Source organism: Chrysochloris asiatica, unplaced genomic scaffold, assembly GCF_000296735.1.
Source record: "Chrysochloris asiatica unplaced genomic scaffold, ChrAsi1.0 scaffold00254, whole genome shotgun sequence".
Classification (NCBI taxonomy): domain Eukaryota; kingdom Metazoa; phylum Chordata; class Mammalia; order Afrosoricida; family Chrysochloridae; genus Chrysochloris; species Chrysochloris asiatica.
The window spans coordinates 1,044,990-1,069,306 of NW_006408772.1; the positions used below are offsets into that span (position 1 = coordinate 1,044,990).

The window sequence follows — 24,317 nt, forward strand, 5'->3', positions numbered from 1 at the left end:
AATGACTTTTTGCTCTCTTCACGTATGTTGTTCTTGATGTCATCCCACAACTCTTCTGGTCTTTGGTCTTTAGTGTTTAATGTATCAAATCTGTTATTTACATGATCTCTAAATTAAGGTGTTATAAATCTGCTTAGGAGATGTCAGTTATTAAGTGTAACAGGTCACAGTTTAGTTTGTCATGAATTTTCTAGATACAACTTTCGCTCAGAATGCTTAGAGATCTCCTGTAAAAGAACACTTTGGTGTTTGATAAAACTTTATTTCTTTGACATCAGAGTAATAGGTGGGGCAAAAGGAGATAGAGAAACTTAGAGCTGCGGATGTAAAAAAACAAGGGTGATGATTTTTCTTGTATATGCTAGGTTTAACATTATGTAAAATTGGCAGGTTCTTCTACTCCTGTTGTGTTTCCTACATTACTTTGGTGATTCTTTGGTATTTTGAACCAGAAAGTATTCTTTTTAAACAGCAAGAAGTTTATTATTATCATTGCAATGTTTTTGACATTATTACTGAAGAAAAATGGGTGTTCTTTAAAGACATTTCAAGTAGTTGTTAAGTGCTGTCAGTCACTTCTGACCCTTAGTGACCATTTGTAGGACTTCTGAAGAGTGGCTGGTGGGTTTGAACTGCCAACCTTGCGGTTAGAACTGACAAAAATTAGGAAACAAAAATGACAACTGGAGCCAAATTAGGACTATAAGTGGGTGGATGCCTAATGAGTTTCCATAGGAACTCTTAAAAAATTGCCGTTGTTTACTGATAGGGTTGAACGGGAGCATTGTTATGGTGGAGGTGGACACTCTGAAGATTTCCCGGGGCAACTTCCTGCCAAAGATCCTGGCTGACATTCTCAGAACAAACTTATAATCAGATGCTAACATTCCTTTGACCCTTCAAAAAGTTGGCAAGTAAAATGCCTTGAGCATTCCAAGAAACTCTTGCCATGACCTTTGCTTTTGACCAGGTTGGTCACCTACTACTTTCACTGGACCACTTCCATCTCTTGATAATCATTGCTTTGATTGTACTTTTGTCTTTATGATCATTCTAGGTTTCATGTTACAGTTCTTCGAAACAGTGCTTCAGGATCTTAATTCCTCATGTTTAAAATTACAGTTTAAAGCTCCAGTCTTGTCTGCAGTTTATTTGGATTCAACCGTTTTGGTGTACACATTAAGCAAAAATTTGCCCAAATTTAATTTTTCATTCAGAATTGAAAAAGACCAATTCAGGTGTCTATGATGTTGGTTGCTGCTACTACTTGTAATCATCAGTCCTTTATTTAGTAAATTGCTAGTGCAGTATGTCATTTGAAAAGTAAAATGAAATTCTTGACAACTTCAGTCTAAAACCTGTTATCATGATGTTGTGTATTGGCTCAGTTGTGAGCATTTTTATTTTCTTTATGTTGAGGTATAGTCCATATTGAAGACTTTAGTTATCATACCAAGTACATGCATATTGAGATGCAATTATTAATAAATTATAGGAGGAATGAAGTAAAAGGACTTGAATTTAAAGCTAGAGTCTGTCACCCAGGAACTTTGTGACTCTGGCCAAGTTGTCTAACCACCCATTTTAGCTAAAGCCACTTTGTCTATAAATGAAATAATTGTGTGTATTCTGACCTTGATATGAAGATTGTGGGTGATAATTCATTTAAAACTAGATTTATTGTTGTGTGCTGTTAAGTCATTTCCAGCTCATGTTGTTGTTTTTATGTGCCAGGAGTCTGTTCTGACTCAGTGATCCGGTACAGGGTTTCCAAGGCTGTAAATCTTTACAGCAGCAGAAAGCCTCATCTTTCTCCTGCGGAACAGCTGATAGGTTCAAACTGCTGACTGGGAGATTAGCAGCCCGATTTGTAACTACTATGCTACCAGAGCTCCTTTTCCAACTCATTTGCTGTTGTTGTTGTTATGTGCCGTGGAATCGGTTCCGACTCATAGTGACCCTTGCACAGGGTTTCCGAGAGTGACCCTGTATATGGTTTCTGAGTAGCGATTGGTTAGTTTGATCTGCCAAACTTTACTGTTAGCAGTCTATCGCTTTTCCTGTATCTCCACACCAAGACTCTAAAACTAGATTTAGCTGTCACTATGTAGTAGTTGTTATGTGCTGACAAGTCGGTTCTGACCCATAGTGACCACCTTGTATATGTTTTCCAAGGAGCAGCTGGTGAGGTTGAACCACCAATCTTGTAGTTCAAACCGATTTTGCAGTCTAGCACATTAACCCATACATAGTACCACACCAGAATATTAGCATGATTATTCTTTTTCAGCTTTTATCTTATAAAAATGTATGTATATTTTCTCCTTTCATGGTCATTTTTTTCTCCCAAGTGAAAGACAAAGATCACGTACCATACTATGCTTAAAATAGCAGTAACCAGAGGTAGAGTACCTCATTCATTCCTTTTTAAATACACACATACTTAAAAAGTGCCAAATCTTTGAAATAGTGCTTATAGAATAGATAATCCAAACCTATTTAATGAAGATTTTTTGTGTTCTTATGGAAATACATACACTCATTAAAATTTTGGGGGAAGTTTCTAAATATAATTTGAAAATAGTAACAGGAAAGAAATGGTTGCGAAGAATCAAATTGAATTGGCAAAAGAAAGCATTGGCAACTTGAAGGGGAGTCACTTAGTATATTTTTGCCACTTGAAATGCCCTAGGGTTCACATATTTTTAAAGCCCAGTGTAGAAGTTAACATAGAATGTAATTTGGAGCTGTTGTAATGTGATGAGGAATGATGGCATAATTTAAAAACAAGCACAGTAGTGCTGCTGATGTATAAAAGGGAACCAACAAATTTATTTAAAGACTATTAGTAATTACATTGCAGATACTTTTTTTCTTGGAAAACTTAATCCTTACCCGTTACTTTTATGTCGTAAACCCTGTGAAAGCCATAACCTGTGTTAAGTGGAAACCTTCCAGAGAAGGAAACTCAAATAACTCAAGCGTGATAGAAAAGTGGTTAGTCTACACACTGTCAAAGGTGGAAAATTTGTCAGGCCCAAGAAAACAAGGTAATCTGTAGGTAATTCTGACGCTCACAAGTTTCACTGTATATACAGAATCTCTGGGTGGTGTAAAATGGTTAATACTCTGGGCTGCTAATGAAAATGTTGGAGTTTGGGGCCAGAGTCTAGCCAAAATGACTGTGGAAGAAAGACCTGGTGACCTGCTCCTGAAAATTGAGCTTTTGAAACTTTTTGGAGCGTAGTTCTAGTTTGACACATTATGTGGTTCACCATGTGTTGGAATTGACTTGATGGCAACGGGTGCGTTATTTCAGTTACTAGCGTGTATTTTTATTTGAGTGAAATTGGAGTAAGAAACACCAAATTTTTCTTAATTTTTGAACACTGTCTTAGAAATGGAACACATTCTTAGGAAATTTAGGGGCCAAGAGAATGATAAGCAATGATTAATAATGGCTATACAATAAAACAGACACATAATGGTTTGAGTACCTGTATTTTTTGTGTTTTAAAAAAAAAAAACTCATTTGGATTGCTTTTAGATGAGAAAAAGAAGGAAAGGAAGAGAGCTCGAGGCATATCTCCAATTGTATTTGATAGAAGTGGAAGCTCTGCATCAGAGTCATATGCAGGTATTGTATTAATTTTGTTATCATATCTGACTGACTTGTGTGATCTGCTGTGAAAGCTATAGTTAGTGTGAACTTGTTGATGTCCATTAGTATTGATTTTTGGCATGTTCAATGTAGAGATTCTAGAGGAAACTAAGCTTTTTCTTATTTTAATCCTGTTCTGTTACTGCTTAAGTGGAATTTTCACTTTTATTTTTTTCCTTGGAAGATGATGATTCAGTGACTAGTTTTCTGAGTGGGAAACTGTTCAAATACATATATTTAAAAAAATAATGTATATCCAAACAACTCAAAAAGCAAAACACTCGTACACATTGAGAAGTATTTTATTGTGTGTGTGGGTGCGCCAGGAAGAATAATTTGTTTTGAATGAGAATTATATGTGACAAGACTGTAGAAATTTTGTCTTACCTCTATTAAAGCTCAATCTGAACAAATGTACTTTGGCTAAATACAGGTTCAGAAAAGAAGCATGAGAAATTATCATCTTCCGTTCGTGCTGTCCGAAAAGGTATCATTTAAATTTGAAATTGTTTTCATTGCATGCTGCATAAAGTCATTATTTTGCCTTATTGGTTCTCCATTAGTAGTTGGTTTTAATGTAGTGATGTTCCAATATATTACATTAATGAGAAAAGAAACTTCATTACACAATCTTACACAGGGAGCTCCACATCCACTTGGTTTTTAGAACTGTAGACATTTCAGAATAATTCAGGTACAATGTAAATACTTTTTACAGCATAATAGTTTATTATAAATCTTAAGAACTGTAATGAAATATATAAAACTTGCAGATATTTTCATAGTTAATTGTTGAACTAATATATTGGAACATCACTAAATTAGATTTACAGTCTTGCAAAGTGCTGGTATCTTTTCTTAGCTTTGCATTTTTATGTGGTGTGGCTTAGTTTTGACTGGGTGATTGTTTTAAAATTTTTTAAAATTTTGGGCTGGGTTGTGGAGGGCAGATTTCAGATGGTACAGTTGTGTGATAATGACCTATAGTTAATCAGTTTGGGTTTCTTTTTTCCAGATCAAACCAGTAAACTCAAATATATTCTTCAGGATGCAAGATTTTTCCTCATAAAGAGTAACAACCATGAGAATGTGTCCCTTGCCAAAGCTAAGGTATTAGCATCAGTTCTGTTAAGATTAACCTGATCCTAAAAAGTTATAATGGAAAGTTAGGCTAAGTATTTTAAGTAATGTAAAATATTTATAAGGACCTCTGGTAACGTAGTGTTTATGAATCGGGCTGCTAATCTCACGGTCAGCAGTTCAAAACTACCAGCTGTTCCGCGGGAGAAAGATGAGGCTATCTGCTCTTGTAAAGATTTACAGCCTTGGAAAACCCTGTATAGGTTGCTATGAGTCGGAACCGACTTCACAGCACATAACAACAACAGGATATTTATATTCTGTATTTCTAACTTAGGCTAAGGATAGCCTATAAAACTTTATAGGCAATATAATATACTAAGCTTAGCTGGTGTGCTGTTGAGTTGGTTTCCACTCAACGTCCCTACTTCTAGGAACTTCTGACCTTTTGGTTAGTAGTGTAGTGCTTATCCTATAGCATCACACTGGGCTCCTAGCTAATGTTTTCTTACTCTCTTGTGTAGTTGAAATGGGTTGTTAAATGCCATTGAGTTGGTTCCAGACCTTATATAGGGTTTCCAAGCAGTGGCTGGTGAACTTGAGCCACTGATCTTACGGTTCAGACCTACATTGTGGCCCAGTGCCTTACTTCATAGCACCACACTGGAAGTAATTAAATAGTATGAACAAGAAGGTTACATGAATGAAAAATTTGAAGCTGCAGGTTGTTTTTAACTGAATGAGAGTTTTGCCATAACTTTCCATTCTTATTTTCTATAAAAGAAAATTTTATTAAAAGGTTTCAGAAAGTAATAAATATATTCCATGAGTACATGAAGAGGTAAAAAACACAGACTTTTTTAGTCAGACAATTTTTAGATGAATAAAAATTTTGAACTTAGATATTAGAATCTTGAGAAATTTTTTTAGATTTACAAATACAGATTTAGACTTATTATACAGAATTCTAACCCAGAAGGGTTGACACTTGTAATGGGTTTACTAGTTTTATTAATGATTGTTCAGGCTGGTGAAAAAGCCTCCTGAACTTTTTATGAGTTTAAATGCACCAAAATCAATGCCTTGCTGTTTTGCCAATGTAATTTGAAGATACAAGTTTTATGATCTTTGCATTTTTATAGGGTGTGTGGTCCACGCTGCCTGTAAATGAGAAAAAATTAAATGCTGCATTCAGATCTGCAAGGAGTGTTATCTTGATATTTTCTGTAAGAGAGAGTGGAAAATTTCAGGGTAAGAATGAAACTAATTTTGATTTAAAGCAATTGCATATTCAAATCTGTGTGTTGTGATTTAAGAATAGATTTTAATAAGATTTCAGAATCAGCATTTAGGATTTAATAATTTGATATATGAAAACATCATATTGATAACATGATTTGATTCTCTTAGGGTTTGCAAGACTTTCTTCAGAATCACATCATGGTGGATCTCCTATACATTGGGTGCTTCCAGCAGGAATGAATGCTAAAATGCTGGGAGGAGTCTTTAAAATTGACTGGATTTGCAGGTAAATTATACATTTTCATATTCAGAATCCATAGGAGGAGGATTTGGATATGTGTAGGTGGGATGTGAAACCATATTTCTTTATGAAGGAGATAATAAAAGAATAAAAAGCATAATCAAGTATTGTTACTAAGTCATAGAGATTTTTTTAAAAAAATTTTTTATTGTGAATTGTGTGATAGTTTACATGGGAGAACATTAGCTTTACATTCACCCTATCGTACATTGTTTCATTGTTGTGGTTACAATCCCCTCTATGCATCAACAACCAACCAAAGGGTATACTCTGCAAGCCTGCCCCCCCCAAGTCATCAGCATACAGTCCATGTCCCTTTCTGGGTCTAGCTGCTCCATCTCTCCATGTCATCGTCTCTGCCTCCATCACCAGTGTCACTGTTTCTCTGGGTAGGGTCCCGCACTCCGCTCTTCTCCTTGATGGTCCCAGGGACCTCCGCTCCTGGACTGCAAAGTCAATCACTCCCCTCCTTTTGTTACACAATGACTACCTTTACATTTCCAATCCACACAGTGAGTCCTGATAACAATTATTTACTATTGTACCACAAGAGACCTATCCCAGTCTCCTTTCCTCAGCAGTCATAGAGACTTCTATGAAACAAAAAATCAAAATGTGAAACCATTGCTTCCTGACAATTCCTCCAGATGTCTATCTATATACTTCTGAAAAACAGTGTTCCTGTGTGTGTAACCTTTGCCTGAAGAATTCTGAATCATGTCAAAATAGTAGCCTTGATCTTGACTTTTCAGACTTCTTGTTGTTGAGTGTTGTCAAGTTGTTTATTAATGACCCTGTATAGGGTTTCTGAAGAGCAGAAGAGCAGTGGTAGGTTTGAACTGCCACAGCCAACCTTGTGGTTAACAGTTCAGTGCTTAGCCTACAGTGCATAACAGGAGTCCAAATCAAGGTTGTTGTTGGAAAGCGCCGTCAAATTGGTTTCAACTCATAGCCATCCTGTATAGAATTTTCAAGGAGTGGCTGTTGAGTTTGAGCTGCTGAACGGCCTTGAGGTGCAGTTAAAATGCATTAAAATACGAAGGAATGTTAACTGTCTCTTAATACCTTCTAACTTTTGGTATAGATTTACTTTAGCTTTAGGGAGTCTCTGGTGTGGTGCTATAGGATAAACGTTAAACTGCCAACCACAGGGTGATCATTTCTAACCCACCAACCTCTCCTTGGAAACCCTATTCAGGGTTGCTATGCACGCTCTATCAAGCCATGGTATTTTCAGTAACCTCACATGCATTCGAAAGGTAGACAGTAAATAAGGAACTTTAGAAGAATTGATGCTTTTGAGTTAATGGTGTTGGAGGAAAATATTGAAAGTGCTATGGACTGCCAAAAGAACCACCAGATCCATGTTGGAAGAAGTGCTCCTTGGCGGCCAGGATGGCCAAACTTCGTCTCTGATACCTCGGACATATTTTCAGGAGGGACCAGTCCCTGGAGGAGGATATCATGTTTGGTAAGGTCAAATAAAAAGAGAAAGACCCCCAATGAAATGGATTGGCAAAGTGGCAGCATCAGTGGGCTCAAGCCTGGCAAAAATAGTGAGGTTGGTCCAGGATCAGGCAGTGTTTCGTTCTGTTGTGCATAAGATGACTGTGAGTCTGTACCCACTCAGTGGAACCTAACAACAACAGCAATGCACACTCGATGGCACTTAACAGTAGTCACCCAGTGAAGGCGCCCAGATGGCACAGTGTGTTAAGTAAGCATAAGACTGCTAACTGCAAGGTTGATGGTTCAAACCCACTAGCCAGTCCTCATTGTCAGAAATTGAAAGGAGCACTTCTACTCTGGCCTGTAGGTGGCTGTGGGTTAGAACTGATTTGATGGCAGTGGGTTAGTTACTCAGTGATAGTCTTCCTAACTCTGATACCCAGAAAGGGAAATGTGTGTATGTGTGTGTATATAGAGGGAGACAGACAGACAAAGAGAGCCCTTGTATGGCACTGTGGGCTAATGAGCTGCACTGCAAGGTTGGTTGTTCAAGCTCAAAAGCTGCTGCTTGAAAACCCTATAGGGTCACTATGAGTCAGAACTGACTCAACAGCACTTAAGACAGCAACATAGATACACACACAAATATAACTTGTGAAGGCCTGGTGTGGTATTATGGATTAATGTGCTGGACTGCAAAGTTAATTTGAACCACAAGTTTGGCGGTTTAAGCTTACCAGCCATTTGTCGGAAACCCTATACAGGGTTTGAACCAGCTTGACAACACTTAATTACGTATCTGTCTCTCTATGTCTTTGTCTATACACGTGCATATATATATATCTTGTTGTGAAGTGCCGTCAAGTTGATTCCAACCCATAGAGACCCAGTATAGGGTTTCTGAGGAGCAGCTGGTGAGCTTGAACCACCATCCTTGCAGTTCAAATGGCTTTGCAGTCTGGCACATTAACCACTCCAGGACTCCATACATATATACACACACACATTATATATATACACATAACTCATGTATATATATTCCGTTGACCCACTCTTGATATGTAGTAAACAAAGAATTCAAACTTTTTAGCAATTCCTACCTATACACATTCAAAGAAACTTCATAAATTCCATTTTCTTTAAATTTCATATTGTTATGTGCTGTCGAGTCAGTTCCAACTCATAGTGAACCTCCTATATAGGGTTTCTGAGGAGCAGCTGGTTGGTTTGAACTGCCAACCTTGTAATTCACAGTCCAGTGCAGATCTTCCAGCACCACACAAGAAGTCCAAGGGTGGAACGTTGTAGTTAAGTCTGGTTGAGTCAGTTTTGACTCTAGTGACCCTGTATAGCGTTTCCAAGGAGTGGTTGGTGAGCTTGAACTTCTGAGCTTGTTCAACCCAGCCTTGCAGTCCAGTGCACTAACCTGCAGTACCACGTTGTTAAGTGCTGTGGAATCGGTTCTGACTCATAGCAACCCTGTACGGGGTTTCCGAGGCTGTAAATCTTTATGGGAGCAGAAAGCCTCATCTTTCTCCCGTGGAACCGCTGGTAGTTTCCAATTGCTGACCTTGAGGTTAGCAGCCCGATTCATAACCACTACGCTACCAGAGCTCCTTATCCATATCATTACCACCTCAAAAAGGAGCTCTGGGTAGCCTTGTTATGTGTTGTGGAGTCAGTTCCAACTTTATTTATTAAGGGGGTGGTATAGACTTTTTTTAAATGAGAAAGGTAACATCTACTTTGAGGGAAAGAGAATTAGGAAATGCTTTTTATAAGTGGCATATAGAATACACTTTCCAACGAGATGGATTGGCCAAGTGACAGCATCGATGGACTCAAGCGTGGCAACGATAGTGAGATTGGCCCAGGATCTGGCAATGGTTCGTTCTGCTGTGCATAAGGTCGCTATGGGTTGGTACTGACTTGATGGCACCTAATAACAACAACAACAAAAGAATATACTTGGAAGAAAAGTGTGAAGTCAGAGGTAAGACAAGTTTGATTTGAAGCAAAGCTACCAGAGACAGCTGTTCCTGGGGAGGGAGATGAGGCATTCTGCTCCTGTAAAGATTTATAGTTTCGGAGGAAACCCTGTGCTGCAGAGTTTCTATGAGTCGGAACCGACTCCACGGCACATGACAATAACAACCACCTCAAACCACACTACCATTAGATATGATTTCTTATTTTATAAAATTATGAATTCTGAGAATTTAATAATTAAAGAAAATACATGTAAAGTTTTAGAATAGCTTGCCTACTTTTATTATATTACTTAATTTTATCTTTCTTTCTCCATTTTACATTTTCAGAATTCCAAACCAAACTTGCCTTAACCTCTGACTTCTCACTTTTCTTTCAAGTGTATTCTTTATGCCACTTATAAGAAGCATTTCCACATTACTTCTCTTTCCTTCAAAGTAGATATCACCTTTCCCATAAAAAAAAAAAAAAAAAAAAGTCCGTACCCCCTTAATAAGTATGTGTCTTTGAGATATGGTTAGTGTTACGAGCTGCATTTTAAACTTTGTCCCTTGAATGAATAGTCTTATTTGTATAGTTGCAGTTGTTGAATGCTGTTGAGTCGGTTTCAACGCATAGCAACCTTGTATAGTGTTTCTGAGGAGTGGTTGGTGAGTTTGAAACACCAACTTCAAAATTTAGACCAACCTTCAAGTCTAGTGCTTATCCTGTAGCACCATACTATAATCAGTATTTAATTAAAGTTTGTTGTTAAGTACCTTCACGTCAGTTCCCACTTATAGGACCCTGTATAGGATAACGGAGGAGCGGCTGGTGAGCTTCAACTGCCAACCTTGCAGTCCAGCATATTAACCCGCAGTGCCACACCAGTTGTTTATTAATTTAGTTGGCATTGCTTGTTTTATACATAAGAGAGGTGTTGTTTTTGCTAAGTGCGATCGCATCTGTTCACACTCGTATTGCTCCAAGAAGCAGTGGTGAATTTGAACCACCAACTTTTTGATTTGCAATTCAGTGCTTATCCTATATCATTACCATCTGGGCAATGTCCAATCACAGGTATGTTCTGGCCATATAATACTCCTTTTGTTTATTAATTCCCCCTAATGGTATTAAGGCGTACTCATATGGTGCTGTGTGATAAGCATTGGATTGCTAATTGAAAGGTTGGTTGTTCAAACCTATCAGCGAGTCCTTGGAAACCCTATGCCAGGGGTACTCTGATTTGGAACCAACTTGAAGGCATTTAACAACAAAAACGGGTGTTAAGGGTCTAAGTGGTGACTGGCGTAAGTACTGGACTGTAACCACTAGATCAGCAGTTCAAAGCCAGCAGCAGCTCCTTGGGAGAAAGGTGAGGCTTTCTGTTCCGGAAGCCTCAGAAACCCTGTATGAGTTGAAATTGACTCAGAGGCACTTAAGAATGGTTTATAGATCTGAACCCAGAAACTTGTAGCACTGGACTATGGGTGGAATATGGGTGGGCGAGGCAGAGATCATGACTCTGGGTGTATTTTTGTTTTATGGGCAGGTAGGTGCTGGGTTTGAGGGACCTGACCTGACCTGCTCCTGGTGCTTAAGTAGGCGGCAGAACAGTGGTTTGAAGATTGGCTAGGAGAGCTCTGTTCGCCCTCCAGGCTCACTTTCTCTTTGTTCCAACTATAGCTCTCAGGCACTGCAGCTGCATTGTTCTTTTCTCTGGTCTCTGCCTGCAGCTGCTGGGCAGTGGTGACAAGGACAACTGGAAACAGACTCCCATATTAGGATCCTAAAAATGTGATCTCACAAGGCCCAAATCATATAGCGCCCTATTTTATAGCACTTGTTTGGTGCTGTGGGTTAAGGCGCTGGACTACAAAGTTGCTTTGAACTGCAAAGCTGGTAGTTCAAGTTCATCAACTGCTCCTTGGAAACCCTATACAGGTTGCTATGGGTCGGAATTGACTCAACAGCACTTAACAATTCCTTACATTAGCGGTGCATACCTGTAGATAAAATCCTGTCAAATGCTGTTTCTGATTATTCCTTGGCAACCAACAATTATTTCTTTGTTCTCTTTGCTTTTCATGTTAATTCCGAGCTATGCAAATATAGATTATCTTTTAAAATTTTAAATTTTAAATAATGAAACTGATAGTTTATGAGAGTGGAGCTGCTAACCTCAGGTCAGCAGTTCTAAACTACCAACCGTTATGTGGGAGAAAGATGAGGCTTTCTACTCTTGTGAAGATTTACAACCTCAGAAATCCTGTGCAGAGTTGCTGTGAGCAGGAACTGACTCCACAGCATACCACCACCATGATACTGTATAATTTACACAAGATATGTAAATTTATAAAAAAAATTTGTTTTGTACAACTCAAGAACCATCTCATGAGTGATGGGAAATACTGCTTTATTGAATGTGAGAGAAAACTTAAGTCTGAGAAACCCCTAAATTAAGTATGTTGTTGTTAAGTGCCATCAACTCAGTTTTGACTCATAGCGACCCTGATAGGGTTTCCAGGAAGCGTGAGTCGTTTCTGACTCATAGCAGCCCTGTATAGATCCGCCAACCTTGTGGTTCAAACCAACCTTGATGTCCGTGCAGTGCTTTTTCTTATAGTGCCACTCCACAACTAACTAGGGGGAGCCCTTATGTTTTCATTTGTTACTACAGATTAAAGTTAAGTTTCTTGTTCTAAAAATAATTTCAGTTTTTAAAATATAGAAAGGCCTGTGTTTACATGTAAATCATTCCATTTAAAAATTAAAAACAATTAGCTCAATGGGTGATATTTCTTTGTTTTTTATGTGTAAGAAAAAGAAGCTCAGGCTCAAAGAAGTTGAGAGAGAAAGCAAACTGGGATTTTAAACCCAGAATTGCCTTGTTTCCAGAGCCTGTGCTTTATTTTGTATTGTATTATATAGCCCCCCCACCTCCCTTTTTTTTTATTTTTAAAATCATGTTGTGGAGAATGTGTTAAGAGCCATTCTGTCTGTATAGGGTTTCTTTATTGGGAGCAAACTCCAGCACGCTGAAGTGATGATTGACATTTTAGTTTCATTAAAATACAGTTGACACAGATACCTACTATGAAAGTAGTATAAGGTCCTTCAGAGATTCTGCAGAAGAAAGTAAGTGATACTATTTTATATTTAGGCGTGAACTACCCTTCACTAAGTCAGCTCATCTCACCAATCCTTGGAATGAACATAAACCAGTCAAGATTGGACGTGATGGACAGGTTTGTAAATTTATTTGGCTCCTTTTAAAAACATTTAATTGATTCATGTAGAGATCTTTATTGAAAGACATATTAAAACCATTTCTGAAAGAATTTATGTAAAAGATGAAAGGAAATTGCTCTTACTTTGAGCTCATGTTTACTCTGACTATAAATGATTAACCAGACCTTCACTAACGTTGAAATGTAGGTAGCTTTACCATGGTAGTTTCTGTATACCATTGAAGGGGAAATTTTAAGAGCGTTGGCTTGCTTTGTATTGCTTACTATGATATTGTTACTATTGAAGAAATTTAGCACCTTGTAGGATACATTCAGAAATGCCGTTTTTTCCTTGAGGTTTTCTATATAAAAGGAAGCTTTTTGAAAAGATTATGTACTTTCAAGTTTACAAATTGAATCAAAAGTAGGCATTCATTTAAAGTAAACCCAAACCTTGTCTCTCTGTAGTTTCTATGCACACATGATTCACAACAGCAGTAATTTTGTTTTCATTGGTCATAATTGAAAATGTTGATAGTTAAAAGTAGAAGCTAATTTTTAAAAGCTCACCATAGGTTAGTCTGCCTTTGTAGTTACTGTGCATTTCAGTTATTTTTTTGTTGTTGTTAAGTGCCATCGAGTTGATTCCGACCCATAGCGAGCCTGTATAGAGTTTCTGAGGAGCAGCTGATGATCTTGAACTGCCAACCCTACGGTTCAAAGAAACTTTGCAGTCCAGTGCCTTAACCCACAGTGCAGTACAGCAGTACATAATTATTAAAGGACATCTAGTGTGGTGCTGGGAGTCCTGGTGTGGTGTGGGTTAATATGCCAGACTGCAAAGCAGTTTGAACTGCAAAGTCGTTGGTTTTGGTTTACCAGCTGCTGCTAGGCGACCCTATATAGAGTCGTTATGGGTCAGAATCGACCCAGCGGCACTTAACAACAGCGACAGCAGGGTGTTGTTGATCAGCACTGGACTGTGAACCACAGGTTGGCATTTCAAACCTACTAGCTTCTCCTCAGAAACCCTGTCTATATAGGGTCACTATGAGTGTGAATTGTCTTGAAAGGCACTTAACAGCAACAATTGTTGAACTGAAGTTTACATACACTTTTATCATTATATAATTAATATTTGTGTCAGCTAATACAATTTGTATTTCAGTTTTTGATGAATTAAGATCTTGATCCTTGCAAATTAGATGCCACATAAAAGTATTTTCATGAACATTAATTTATAATGTTTTCTATTGTATTAGTGTGGATGACTTTGACTTAGTATTTTTGTATTTTGTACAAAGAAATAATCCTGTACAGAGAGTGATTGTCACAGTCAGAATTATAAGCATTTGCATTTATGTATATAACTGGAGATTCTATACCTTCACCTTTTGAAGCACTTTAGAAAATTTTCATAAATTGGGAAGATTTATAAATGGAATCCCATTTGATCCTTAATCATGAGAAGGAAGCCTCCAAGTCAGTTGCATCAGGAAAATGCAAGTCTTTCTCTAAGTCCTCCTATTGTCAACTAAACTGCTACTTTCGTATTTCAGGAAATTGAACTTGAATGTGGAACCCAGCTTTGTCTTCTATTTCCCCCCGATGAAAGTATTGACTTGTATCAGGTCATTCATAAAATGCGTCACAAGAGAAGAATGCATTCTCAGCCCCGATCAAGAGGACGTCCATCCCGTCGAGAACCAGTCCGGGATGTGGGAAGGTTAGAAACGTTCTTTGGACTGATAATAGGCACATGTATCAGAATAACATGATGGAGGAATGTGATTCGTCAAAAGTTTGTCCTGCGGTAAAGAAGAAAGAGAAAATCCTCAAATCAAGCTGCATGGACTAGTTTGTGGCTTCATTGAGGATTTCACATGGTCACCTTGGTCTCTGTCATTTTTCAAGAGGAAATGGGAATCTTTCCTTAATGCAGAAAAAAGTATTTGCTAAAGAGCGATAGCCAGTTTAGATAGTAATCTGATAATACAATGTATATAATTGAAATGAGGTAGGCATTTGTTACTAAGAATAGGATATGAAAGGAAGAGAAAGAGGAAGTCTTTATTTGCAAAAATTGTTAATATTTTGTAAAAAGCCTTTTCTTTCAGGTATGTCTCTGGATAAGCCTTATCAGATATGGGACTTTATAAAGGATCACTAATAATTTTTCAGAAGATGACGCCTCATTTAGAGGATAAAATATTTAAATTATTTTGATATTCAAGAGGAGCATTATTGGGACTGTTTCAAATTTTACCACCGTGATGTGTTAACCCCATTGCCAGATATTCTCTAACATGTACCCACTGAATTCACACATCTTGCTGAGCTTCTGAAAACTAGGTTCTTTCCAAAGGGGATCAAGTGGCCTTGGGAGACCCGGCAACAAACCAAAAAGAAGGGCTGTTGCTGTGTCTGTTTACAACTTTTCCAGATGCTGGCAGTACCTGTGGACTTAAAAGTGTTTATTAGAGGATCGCCATGGTTATTGATCACTACTTTATGAACGAAACATCATTTTCCAGGAAAAGGGGGTTTAACTTGTTACAGAATTGGAGAAGTCTTTGCAAAGGACTGATTTAAGCTCTCCTACCCATCACCTTCCCTGTATAGATTTGCATACAGCTAAATCTAAAATATTCTACTACAGACTGTTGGAAGTGTGGTTGATGGGATGAAACCTTTGGTTAAGTTTCCTTTTGGTGGAAACATCCTGTGGTAGGTACAGATAATCCAACAAGAGTCCCCATTTCTTTGATCTTAAAAAGGACACTGGAGTAGGTAGGAGGAAACCTGGCAGAGTCCCCTTATTTTTGGCCTAAAAGGACGGAGCACCAAGATGTCTTTTGAAGTTTTAAGATAAGAGGTTTCCAGTGCAATACAGTATATACAAGTGAAGTTTTTACCTCAGTTTTGCAATGGACTGCAAACTATACTTATTACACCACTACACCTTCTCTCAAGCCTGCCAGGGCCTCCATTTATGTATGTGGCTTACAGCTTAAAGTCAGTAGTTGGACTACTGTATGAACTGTTACTATCATGTTTTATACCGGTCGTATATGCACTTCCCAAACTACAAGAAAGCGGTATGTTTGTTTTTTAAACCAGCTTTTAATTTTCTTAGTCTTATTTATTAATGCAATTGCTATTATTCTGTTGGGGGGCTTGGGTTTATTTTATTAACTTTGTTGTTTGACTAAATAAAACAAGTTTAACTTGTATTAATGAAAACTAGCTGAAAAATTAGTGATGTCAGGTTACCTTAGGTTTTATCTAACATTAAAGGTAAAAAGGTATTTATTATCAAGAAAAATTTTTGTTTAGCTCTTTATGAAGTACTAAGTAGAATGAAGTGTATATAATGCTGTCATAAAACAGCCATAGAAGACAGTAAAGAGCGACATTCTGTAGACAGTGAAATTTCACCTTTTAAGAATACACTTGGAACTAGTTTTATGAACTGTTAAGACTCTGATCCTATTATTTGCTAATTTATAAAAGCCAGTTTAACTTATAGTCACTGTCTTTGAGGGAAAAAATTACTTAATTCTTAAGTGTTACTAACTGTACAAATTAGTTTAAGTACTAAGATTTTAAAAACTTTCTTGTAAATTTGCTTTAATAACTCAAATTTTCTGTATGGTAATGTGAAAAGTAATTTTGTGAAAAGCAAAAAATTTTAAGGATTTTATTTTGTTTAGTTACTTGAAAATGACTAGTTAAGTTTAAATATATATGTAGGTTTTAGTTACTTATTGTATAAAGATGGTAGGTTTTTTTCCCCATTTCACTTTAATGATTCATTATTTTAGAAAGTTTTGTTAAACTGGATACTTTAGTTTGAAGTTGGCTTAGCTACCTTTGTTTACGATACTAAAATGTAATTTGCATGTTTTGAGCAAGTTGCTTTTCCTAGTGTCTTGTCTCATCATAGCATGAGTGTGGAGAGTAAATACTGCTTCAAGCAGTATATTTACATTTTAGTTTGTAGTAATTTGGAGGAATTCGCTTTTAGGAATTTTAAGACTTTATTTCACCAAAATTTAAGACATTTAAAAGGAAGCAATGCGCTTTCTTTGTACTTGTTTCTGTCAGAAACTCTTGCTTTGCTATTTGTTCTCCCTTGTGTTTTTGGTTTAATTTCTAATGTGTCTAATTTGTGTAGGCGTCGACCAGAAGATTATGATATTCATAACAGCAGAAAGAAACCAAGGATTGACTATCCCCCTGAGTTTCACCAGAGACCAGGTTAATATTTTATACTCCTGCAGATATTTGACTTATTTTTAAAAATACATACACTTCAATTTTACTTCTAAATCTTTAAAAGTGAGAAACTTTTAAGACATGACTACATAACCTTTAGGAAATCTCATTAATAGTTCCTCCCTACTCTGTGATAGCTGTCAGTATAATTACCTGAATTAGCTAAATTATAATGATTGTAAAAAATGAAAAGCCTGCACGTGTATTTAAAGATTAAATGAATTTGGGGAAAGCTAATAATTTTATCTGGACCGTAAGGGTCTGTGGTTCAAATTTCCAGCTGATCCTTGGAAACCCTATACAGGGTCGCTATGAGTCAGAACTGACTCAGTGGCACTCAGACTTCGTTTTGTAATTTCCTGTGATACATAGTTTTAATTGGAAATTAAAGTTATGCCATATGGTTTTTTAACTTCATGTTTTTCAAGAGGAAAGTATTTTGTTTGTAATATAAAAGGCAACTTTTCACTTATCCTATGCTTTACTGGCAAAATACAGGAAAGATAATATTTAAAACACAGTTGTACACTTAAAAAACTAAAGGTTGAAAATTGATGGTTTTGAGTGTTAACAATATGCAAGTGGCTTGATAAACTTCATTCTTTTTCAAACTAAAGGGTGTCCTAGAATGAAATTAATTTTTCCTAAGAAATAATGACTACTCGCCTGTTTTTAATTTACTGAGTCCTTACCCCAATATAAGGGGAGATGAGAATATTTCTCTTATCTCTGAGATTCATTTAAAATACATATATCACTTTTACAATTTTGTGTCCCTCTGATTTGCATTATTAAAAACTAACTATAGTTGATTAGCAAGGCCTGTATATACTTACTCAAGGTATTTTAGTAATCCTATTACAGTGTTTTTTAAGTAGTTCCTCTGTGCTTACTCAACCCTATGGTGCAGAACGAAGACATTTCCTATCAAGGTATATTAGGGGAATGAAGAAACACACCAAAGCCTAGCAGTTTATAATTCTGTGGTGTGACGTTATTTAGGTATTTCATAGATTTTCATGTAAACTGAGAAGAAAATTGAAAATGGAATAATACAGTAGCATCACTTAAAAGTACATATTTCGTGGAAAGAGTTGAATTGTGAGTGGTAAGGAAGGTTAAATTATAATGCCATCATAAAAAATTTATGTATTTGATATACTAAAATGCTTGCTGTTTGAACAGGGTATTTAAAGGATCCACGATACCAGGAAGTAGACAGGTAAGTTGGGTTCACTCTTGCATAGTTTTGAATTAACATTCTTGGAACTAGTTTATTTATTACCTGAATTTAGTTTCACAAATCTTATTCCCAACAGACGATTTTCAGGAGTTCGCCGAGATGTGTTTTTAAATGGGGTAAGCATTTCCTTTTATAGATTTCATGTAGATAAAATCAGGAACTAGTTTATTTTGTTGTTCTGGGATGATTTGTATTTATAATGATATTATCATCTTTCATTTTAGTCCTACAATGATTATGTGAGGGAATTTCATAACATGGGACCACCACCACCATGGCAAGGAATGGTTTGTATTCTAATTTTTGCAAGTTATTTAACTTGATTTGCAGTTCCTAATGTTTTGGGTTCTTGTTATATGATTAGTGCAGTTAATCTGTTAAGAGATTTGAAAATACATATGAAAGATTAAAGAAAATGTTTATTTGTAATGTTATGTCATTGTTGCTATGTGCCGTGGAGTCAGCTGTAACTCATAGTGAGCTTATATAGTGTTTCTGAGGAGCGGCTGGTGAGTTTGAACTACCGCCCTTGAGGTTGAGTGCTTACCTTGAACCACTACACCAGGACTCCTTGTAATGATATAATAAAGATTTGATGAGTATAACTGTATTGGTTATTACAAACTTCTGCTGTTAAGTGCTGTTGAGTGGATTCTGACTCTTAGCAACCCTGTATAGGGTTTCCAAGGAGCAGCTGATGGGTTTGAACTGCCGACCTTAGGGTTTGCAGTCCAGTACTGATTCTACAGCGCCATTCCAGGAGTCCACAAGCTAATATAGTAGTTTGTATATATTCTTCTTCCCCCCCCCCCCAAATTTAATGGGTGTGTATTCTTCAGCTTATCAAGCAATTAATTTAGTCCCTCCTGTGTTTATTATTATTGGCATATCATTTCTTTAAGAAAACTGAATGCTCTTAGAGTATATTTTAAAGAATTGTTGATGGCTGAAGTGTTAACTCTTTTAGTGTTTCTTTTTATGCTGTCTTTAGTGTGGCATATTTATCTGATTCTTATTTCACTTAAGGTTATATAGTTTAGTGTTACAGCATATAGCATAAGCTTTCTTTAGATTCTGTAAAACCTACAGAATAGAAATTTAATATGCTGTCTTGACATTTTGTAACCTTTGATTCTTTATCCATTTTTTAATGACATTTGAAACTTTATTAACTTTTTGTTTTTGAAAGCCTGTTAAGTCCTATCAAGCAGGTTCCAAACTCACAGCTACCCTGCATAGAGTTTCTGATGCTATAAATATTTTGCGGGAGCAGATAGTCTCATCTTTCTCCTGTGGTGCAGGTGGTGGACTCGAACCACTGACTTTGTGGTTCGTAGTCCAGTATTTATGCTACAGAATACCTTGTTCCCTTTTATATAAAGAATAGATTTGTGCATGTTGATGAAGATCATAGCATGTCTCCTTCCTGAGTCCACCCCTTTACTAATAGTATGGCCTTAAGCAAGTTACTTGGAGTCCTGGTGTGGCGCTGTGCGTTAATGTTCCAGACTGCAAAGCCATTTGAACTGCAAAGTTGGCAGTCCAAACTCACCAACCGCTATTTGGAAACCCTGTTCAGGGTCACTATGGGTCGTAGTCGACTTGATGGCACTCAACAACAACCAAGCAAGATCAGCTGCTCCTCAGGAGAAAAATGAGGTTTTCTGCTCCAATAAAGATTTACAGCCTTAGAAACTACAGGGTCGCTGTGAGTTTGGAATCTGCTCAACAGCACAAAACCAACAAACTAGAAATAATACTTAACTCATGGATTTGCTCTGAGAATTAAATGAGATGTGAAGTGTTTAGATCATTATAAGCACTTTGTGTTTGGTATTTCTATTGGTATTTAAAACGTAAGCATGCTAAACTGTAAAAGCATGGAAATTAGAGAGTTTGTTACATTATACTTTCAGCAATCAAATAAATAGGGTATTGGAATAATTTTAAGGTCATCAAAGTGACTGGTTAGTTCAGATTAACATACTTGTTTAGGGGGTGTTTTGGGTGGGAATATTACAAGAATGATTTGTTTACACAAACAGTTGGTAGATTCTTATAGAAGTGGTTCCTTTTTATTTATTTTTTATTTTTTTTAAATAATAAGCCTCCTTATCCTGGAATGGAACAACCACCACATCATCCGTACTATCAGCATCATGCACCACCTCCTCAAGCCCATCCCCCTTACTCAGGACATCATCCAGTACCGCATGAAGCAAGATACAGAGATAAACGAGTAGTAAGTACATGGAAAGCAAAGGTGTGAGGGAACTACCCAGATTTCTCTAGGGAATTTAAAAATGGGAAATACCCGATTATGATGAGTGGTGGACCATTTCATATTCTTATTGCAAACTGTTTTGGAAAATTTACAACTTGTTTATATTTAGAATGGCTGGCTGATAGTGCCTCTTTGGAGTATTTATGGTTGTTAGGTGCTGTTGTCAGTTCCAACTATGTATAGAGTTTCTGAGGAGTAGCTAGAAGTTTTGAAATGCTGACCTTGTGATTATCAGTACATATCTTATAACCCCACATCAGGTGTATTTAGATAGACTGTATTCTTTACAATGTTCAAATCACAAACTTCCTGTTCATGTTTAAGTAACACCTATATATAAGTAGTAGTTCATAGGTAATGTCATGGTATGTAGTACCCTGGAGTTCTTGTGTGGCGCTGCAGGATACATACTCGACTCCAAGGTTGGTTGGAACTGGCTTGATGGCACTTAACAAAAACAACCACACCCTGATATGTCACTGCAGGATAATGCACTGGACCACAAGGTTGGTTTTAACCACATGGTTGGTTGTTCAAACCCACAAGCCACTCAAGAAATGCTATATAGGGCTATTATGAGTCAGAACTGACTTGACAGCACTTTACAACAACATATATTACCCAACAAGATGGATTATTGGCACAGTGACTGCAGCAATGGCTCAAATGTAACAATTTTGCAGATGGCATAGGACTGGACTGAGCAGTGTTTCCGTCTGTTTTGTGTAAGGTTGCCATGAGTCAGAATGGATTCAGTGGCACTTAACAGCAACAAGTGGGACTCTTGGCTCTGTAGGATAAGCACTGAACTGCTATCCACAGGTTGACATTTTAAGTGTACCAGTCACTGAGCTGGAGAAAGATGTGGCTTCCTGGTCTTGGAAAGGTTACATAATATCACTATGAGTTGGTACTCAGTGCACTTAAACAATAACAATTGGAATCACTGGGTGTTGTAGTTGATTAGCATGCTAATCAAAAGATTGGTAGTTCAAATTCACCCATAGATGCCTAGGAATAAAGGTCTTTTGATCTACTTCCATTAGAAATCCTATGGAGTAGCACAGTTTCACTGTTATGTTGTTGTTGTCAGGTGCCATCGAGTCGGAACCGACTCATAGTGACCTCATGCAGAACAGAATGAAACAATGTCCGATCCTGGGCCAACCTCACTACTGCTGTTGTATGGGGTCATAATAAATCAGAATTGACTCACCTGATAGCGGCCTACATGTTCAGAGTAGACCTGCATTTTTATTAGAAGTGTGTCACCAAGCCTTTCTTCTGAACTAATTAAAAACCACAATTTGTAGTCTTCCAAGTGCTATGAATTTATTTAAGCTGATTTGAAAAGGAGCAAATTCAGCAAGTGATGTGAGAACTAAGGATAGAAAACTAACTAGAGAAAGGGTATCAAGCTTAGCAGGGCCCAGTTTTCCCTTCCTCTTAGTGTAGTCAATTGCTCTTCTTACCCTTCTTTAACTCCTTTTGTCTTTTGTGCATTGTTTGTTCTCTGTGGGATGGACTTGGCATTGTTACTAAAATAAAGTGGGCTTTTTTTTTGACATTTCCATAAGTTATAATAACAGTAGTGTAATTTGAAAGAAAATGTGGAACATAAAATATCGTAATTTCACCATAAGAGGGCAGACTTGGTCTAGGTTAGTCTGTAGAAGTTGAAGGAAAGAAAAAGTTGGGTTGCCTATTGCAGAAAAGCATAAATGCATTAATCTTATTCAAAGGATTAGGTGGGAAAATCACTAAACAAGGAACCCCATGACTGAAGTTTTTTTTTTTTTTTTAATGAAATTTGACTACTTTTATTAATGCCTGATTACTAAAGATACCAAAATCTTTTTTGTAAGCAATGCCAGAATTACATTCTGTGAATAACTTCATTGCTCTAAAATTTCTTCCCTGTCAAATAACTATGGTATAGGCAATTAAACTGACTTTTTATACATGCTAAACTTATTTCTTCCCTTTTATAGCATGATTATGATATGAGGGTGGATGATTTCCTACGTCGTACACAAGCGGTCGTAAGTGGCCGGAGAAGTAGACCTCGTGAAAGGGATCGGGAGCGAGAACGAGACCGTCCCAGAGATAACAGAAGAGACAGAGAGCGAGAGAGAGGACGAGACAGAGAAAGAGAAAGAGAGCGATTATGTGATCGGGACAGAGACCGAGGAGAGAGAGGTCGATATCGAAGATAATGTGCTTTTCAAAGCAATTGATTGTTTAAAGATAAAACAAAATCTTGTTTTTTTGTTTTTGTTTTTTTGGTTTTTTTTTTGGTGTGTGTTTACAAGTAGTAAATTTATTTTCAACTGTCTACTTAAAGTTCATTGTGTAGAAGGATTTATTATGACCCTCTTTGTTCCAAGCATGCAGTATAATAAGAACTGGAAAATTCTCAAATTCGCCAAAAATGCACAGTTGACAATGGAGTTGACACTTACTGGGGCAGAATGGAACAGTCCAAGTATGTAGATATTGATTCATTCTTCGTAAATGTTCATCTACTTATAGTGTGTTCACCTAGGGTTATTGTTTGTTTTCTTTCTTTTGGATCTTGATTGATAACTGCCATGACCTTTTGCTTTGATGTGTTTCTACATGTAGTTGCACACGGTTCAGTAAAATAATGCTGCTATTAAGTATGCAAATATTGAAGTATGATGGTTTGACTCTATGGCAGTGTTGTAGCAGCCTTTTGGTTTCTCCCTTGCTCCGTTTTTAAAACTTATAACGTCAATTTTTATTTTTCTTCAGTCTTCAATGATGAGAGCAATATTAAGAAGACATTGCTATCTAATTCTTAACCTTTTTGAAAAATAAAAAATTCTTATGTTCGGTAGCATGGTTGATGCTATTGTTTAGCCTTCCCCTCCAAACTGTATACATTGGCTTGGAATGTTCACAACTTGCGTGTGTGGCAGCAGAAGATTCCCATATTCTACATTGCTACTGTTTTGTATAAAATAAATTGGTAAAGATTGACACTTTTCTGTTGTTTTTTTTTTTTCCCTGATTACAAGTTTGTTTGGTAGACTTTATTGTTGCCAAGGATCAAGTTGATTCTGACTCAAAGCAACCATGTCAACTCAGAGCAACCAAGTATAGGGTTTGTGGGAGTTGGCTGATGTGTTTGAACTACCAGTGTAGCAGCCATCAGTCCAGGACTTATTGTATATTGCTACACTGGAACTCAGTGAATTTTTTTTTGTTAAAAATTTTCAAAATCCCATATCGTTTTTCCCCTAAAGCAATGAGCATCAGTGATACTGAGTTTATGTTTGTATTTTTAATGTAAAAATTGATGGTATACAATTTAATTACCTTGGTATTTTGAATAAGCTTTTGTTTCATTGTATTTGGGGGCTAATTTTATCATAGGACTTTTTTGTTGATTTTTAGGTTGTCTGTCTTGATTTTCATCTTTAAGTGAACTACTTTATATATTTTTTGTATTTTACTTGGAAACTGAAAAAATAATCTTTGATATAGTCCGTTTCCAATTTTAAAAGTTAACTGTCAATCCCTCACAATACTGGTAGACTATAGCGTAAAAGTAATGT

At 36.8% G+C, this 24,317-nt stretch overlaps 1 protein-coding gene across 2 annotated transcripts in view; it reads left to right on the forward strand.

Moving 5' to 3' along the window:
* Positions 1-23,739, forward strand: part of YTHDC1 (YTH domain containing 1) — a 46,069-nt gene extending 22,330 nt beyond the window's left edge. The window contains exons 5-17 of one of the 2 annotated variants that reach the window (XM_006873760.1): positions 3,548-3,637; positions 4,095-4,148; positions 4,677-4,771; positions 5,884-5,992; positions 6,152-6,269; positions 12,865-12,949; positions 14,491-14,657; positions 17,109-17,191; positions 18,395-18,431; positions 18,529-18,568; positions 18,677-18,739; positions 20,560-20,694; positions 22,728-23,739. In XM_006873760.1, the coding sequence (XP_006873822.1) occupies positions 3,548-3,637; positions 4,095-4,148; positions 4,677-4,771; positions 5,884-5,992; positions 6,152-6,269; positions 12,865-12,949; positions 14,491-14,657; positions 17,109-17,191; positions 18,395-18,431; positions 18,529-18,568; positions 18,677-18,739; positions 20,560-20,694; positions 22,728-22,952 (1,301 nt within the window). In that variant the 3' untranslated portion in view covers positions 22,953-23,739. The remainder of the gene's footprint in view (positions 1-3,547; positions 3,638-4,094; positions 4,149-4,676; positions 4,772-5,883; positions 5,993-6,151; positions 6,270-12,864; positions 12,950-14,490; positions 14,658-17,108; positions 17,192-18,394; positions 18,432-18,528; positions 18,569-18,676; positions 18,740-20,559; positions 20,695-22,727) is intronic. The other variant, XM_006873761.1, reaches the window with a different exon arrangement.
* The last annotated feature ends 578 nt before the right edge of the window (positions 23,740-24,317 follow it).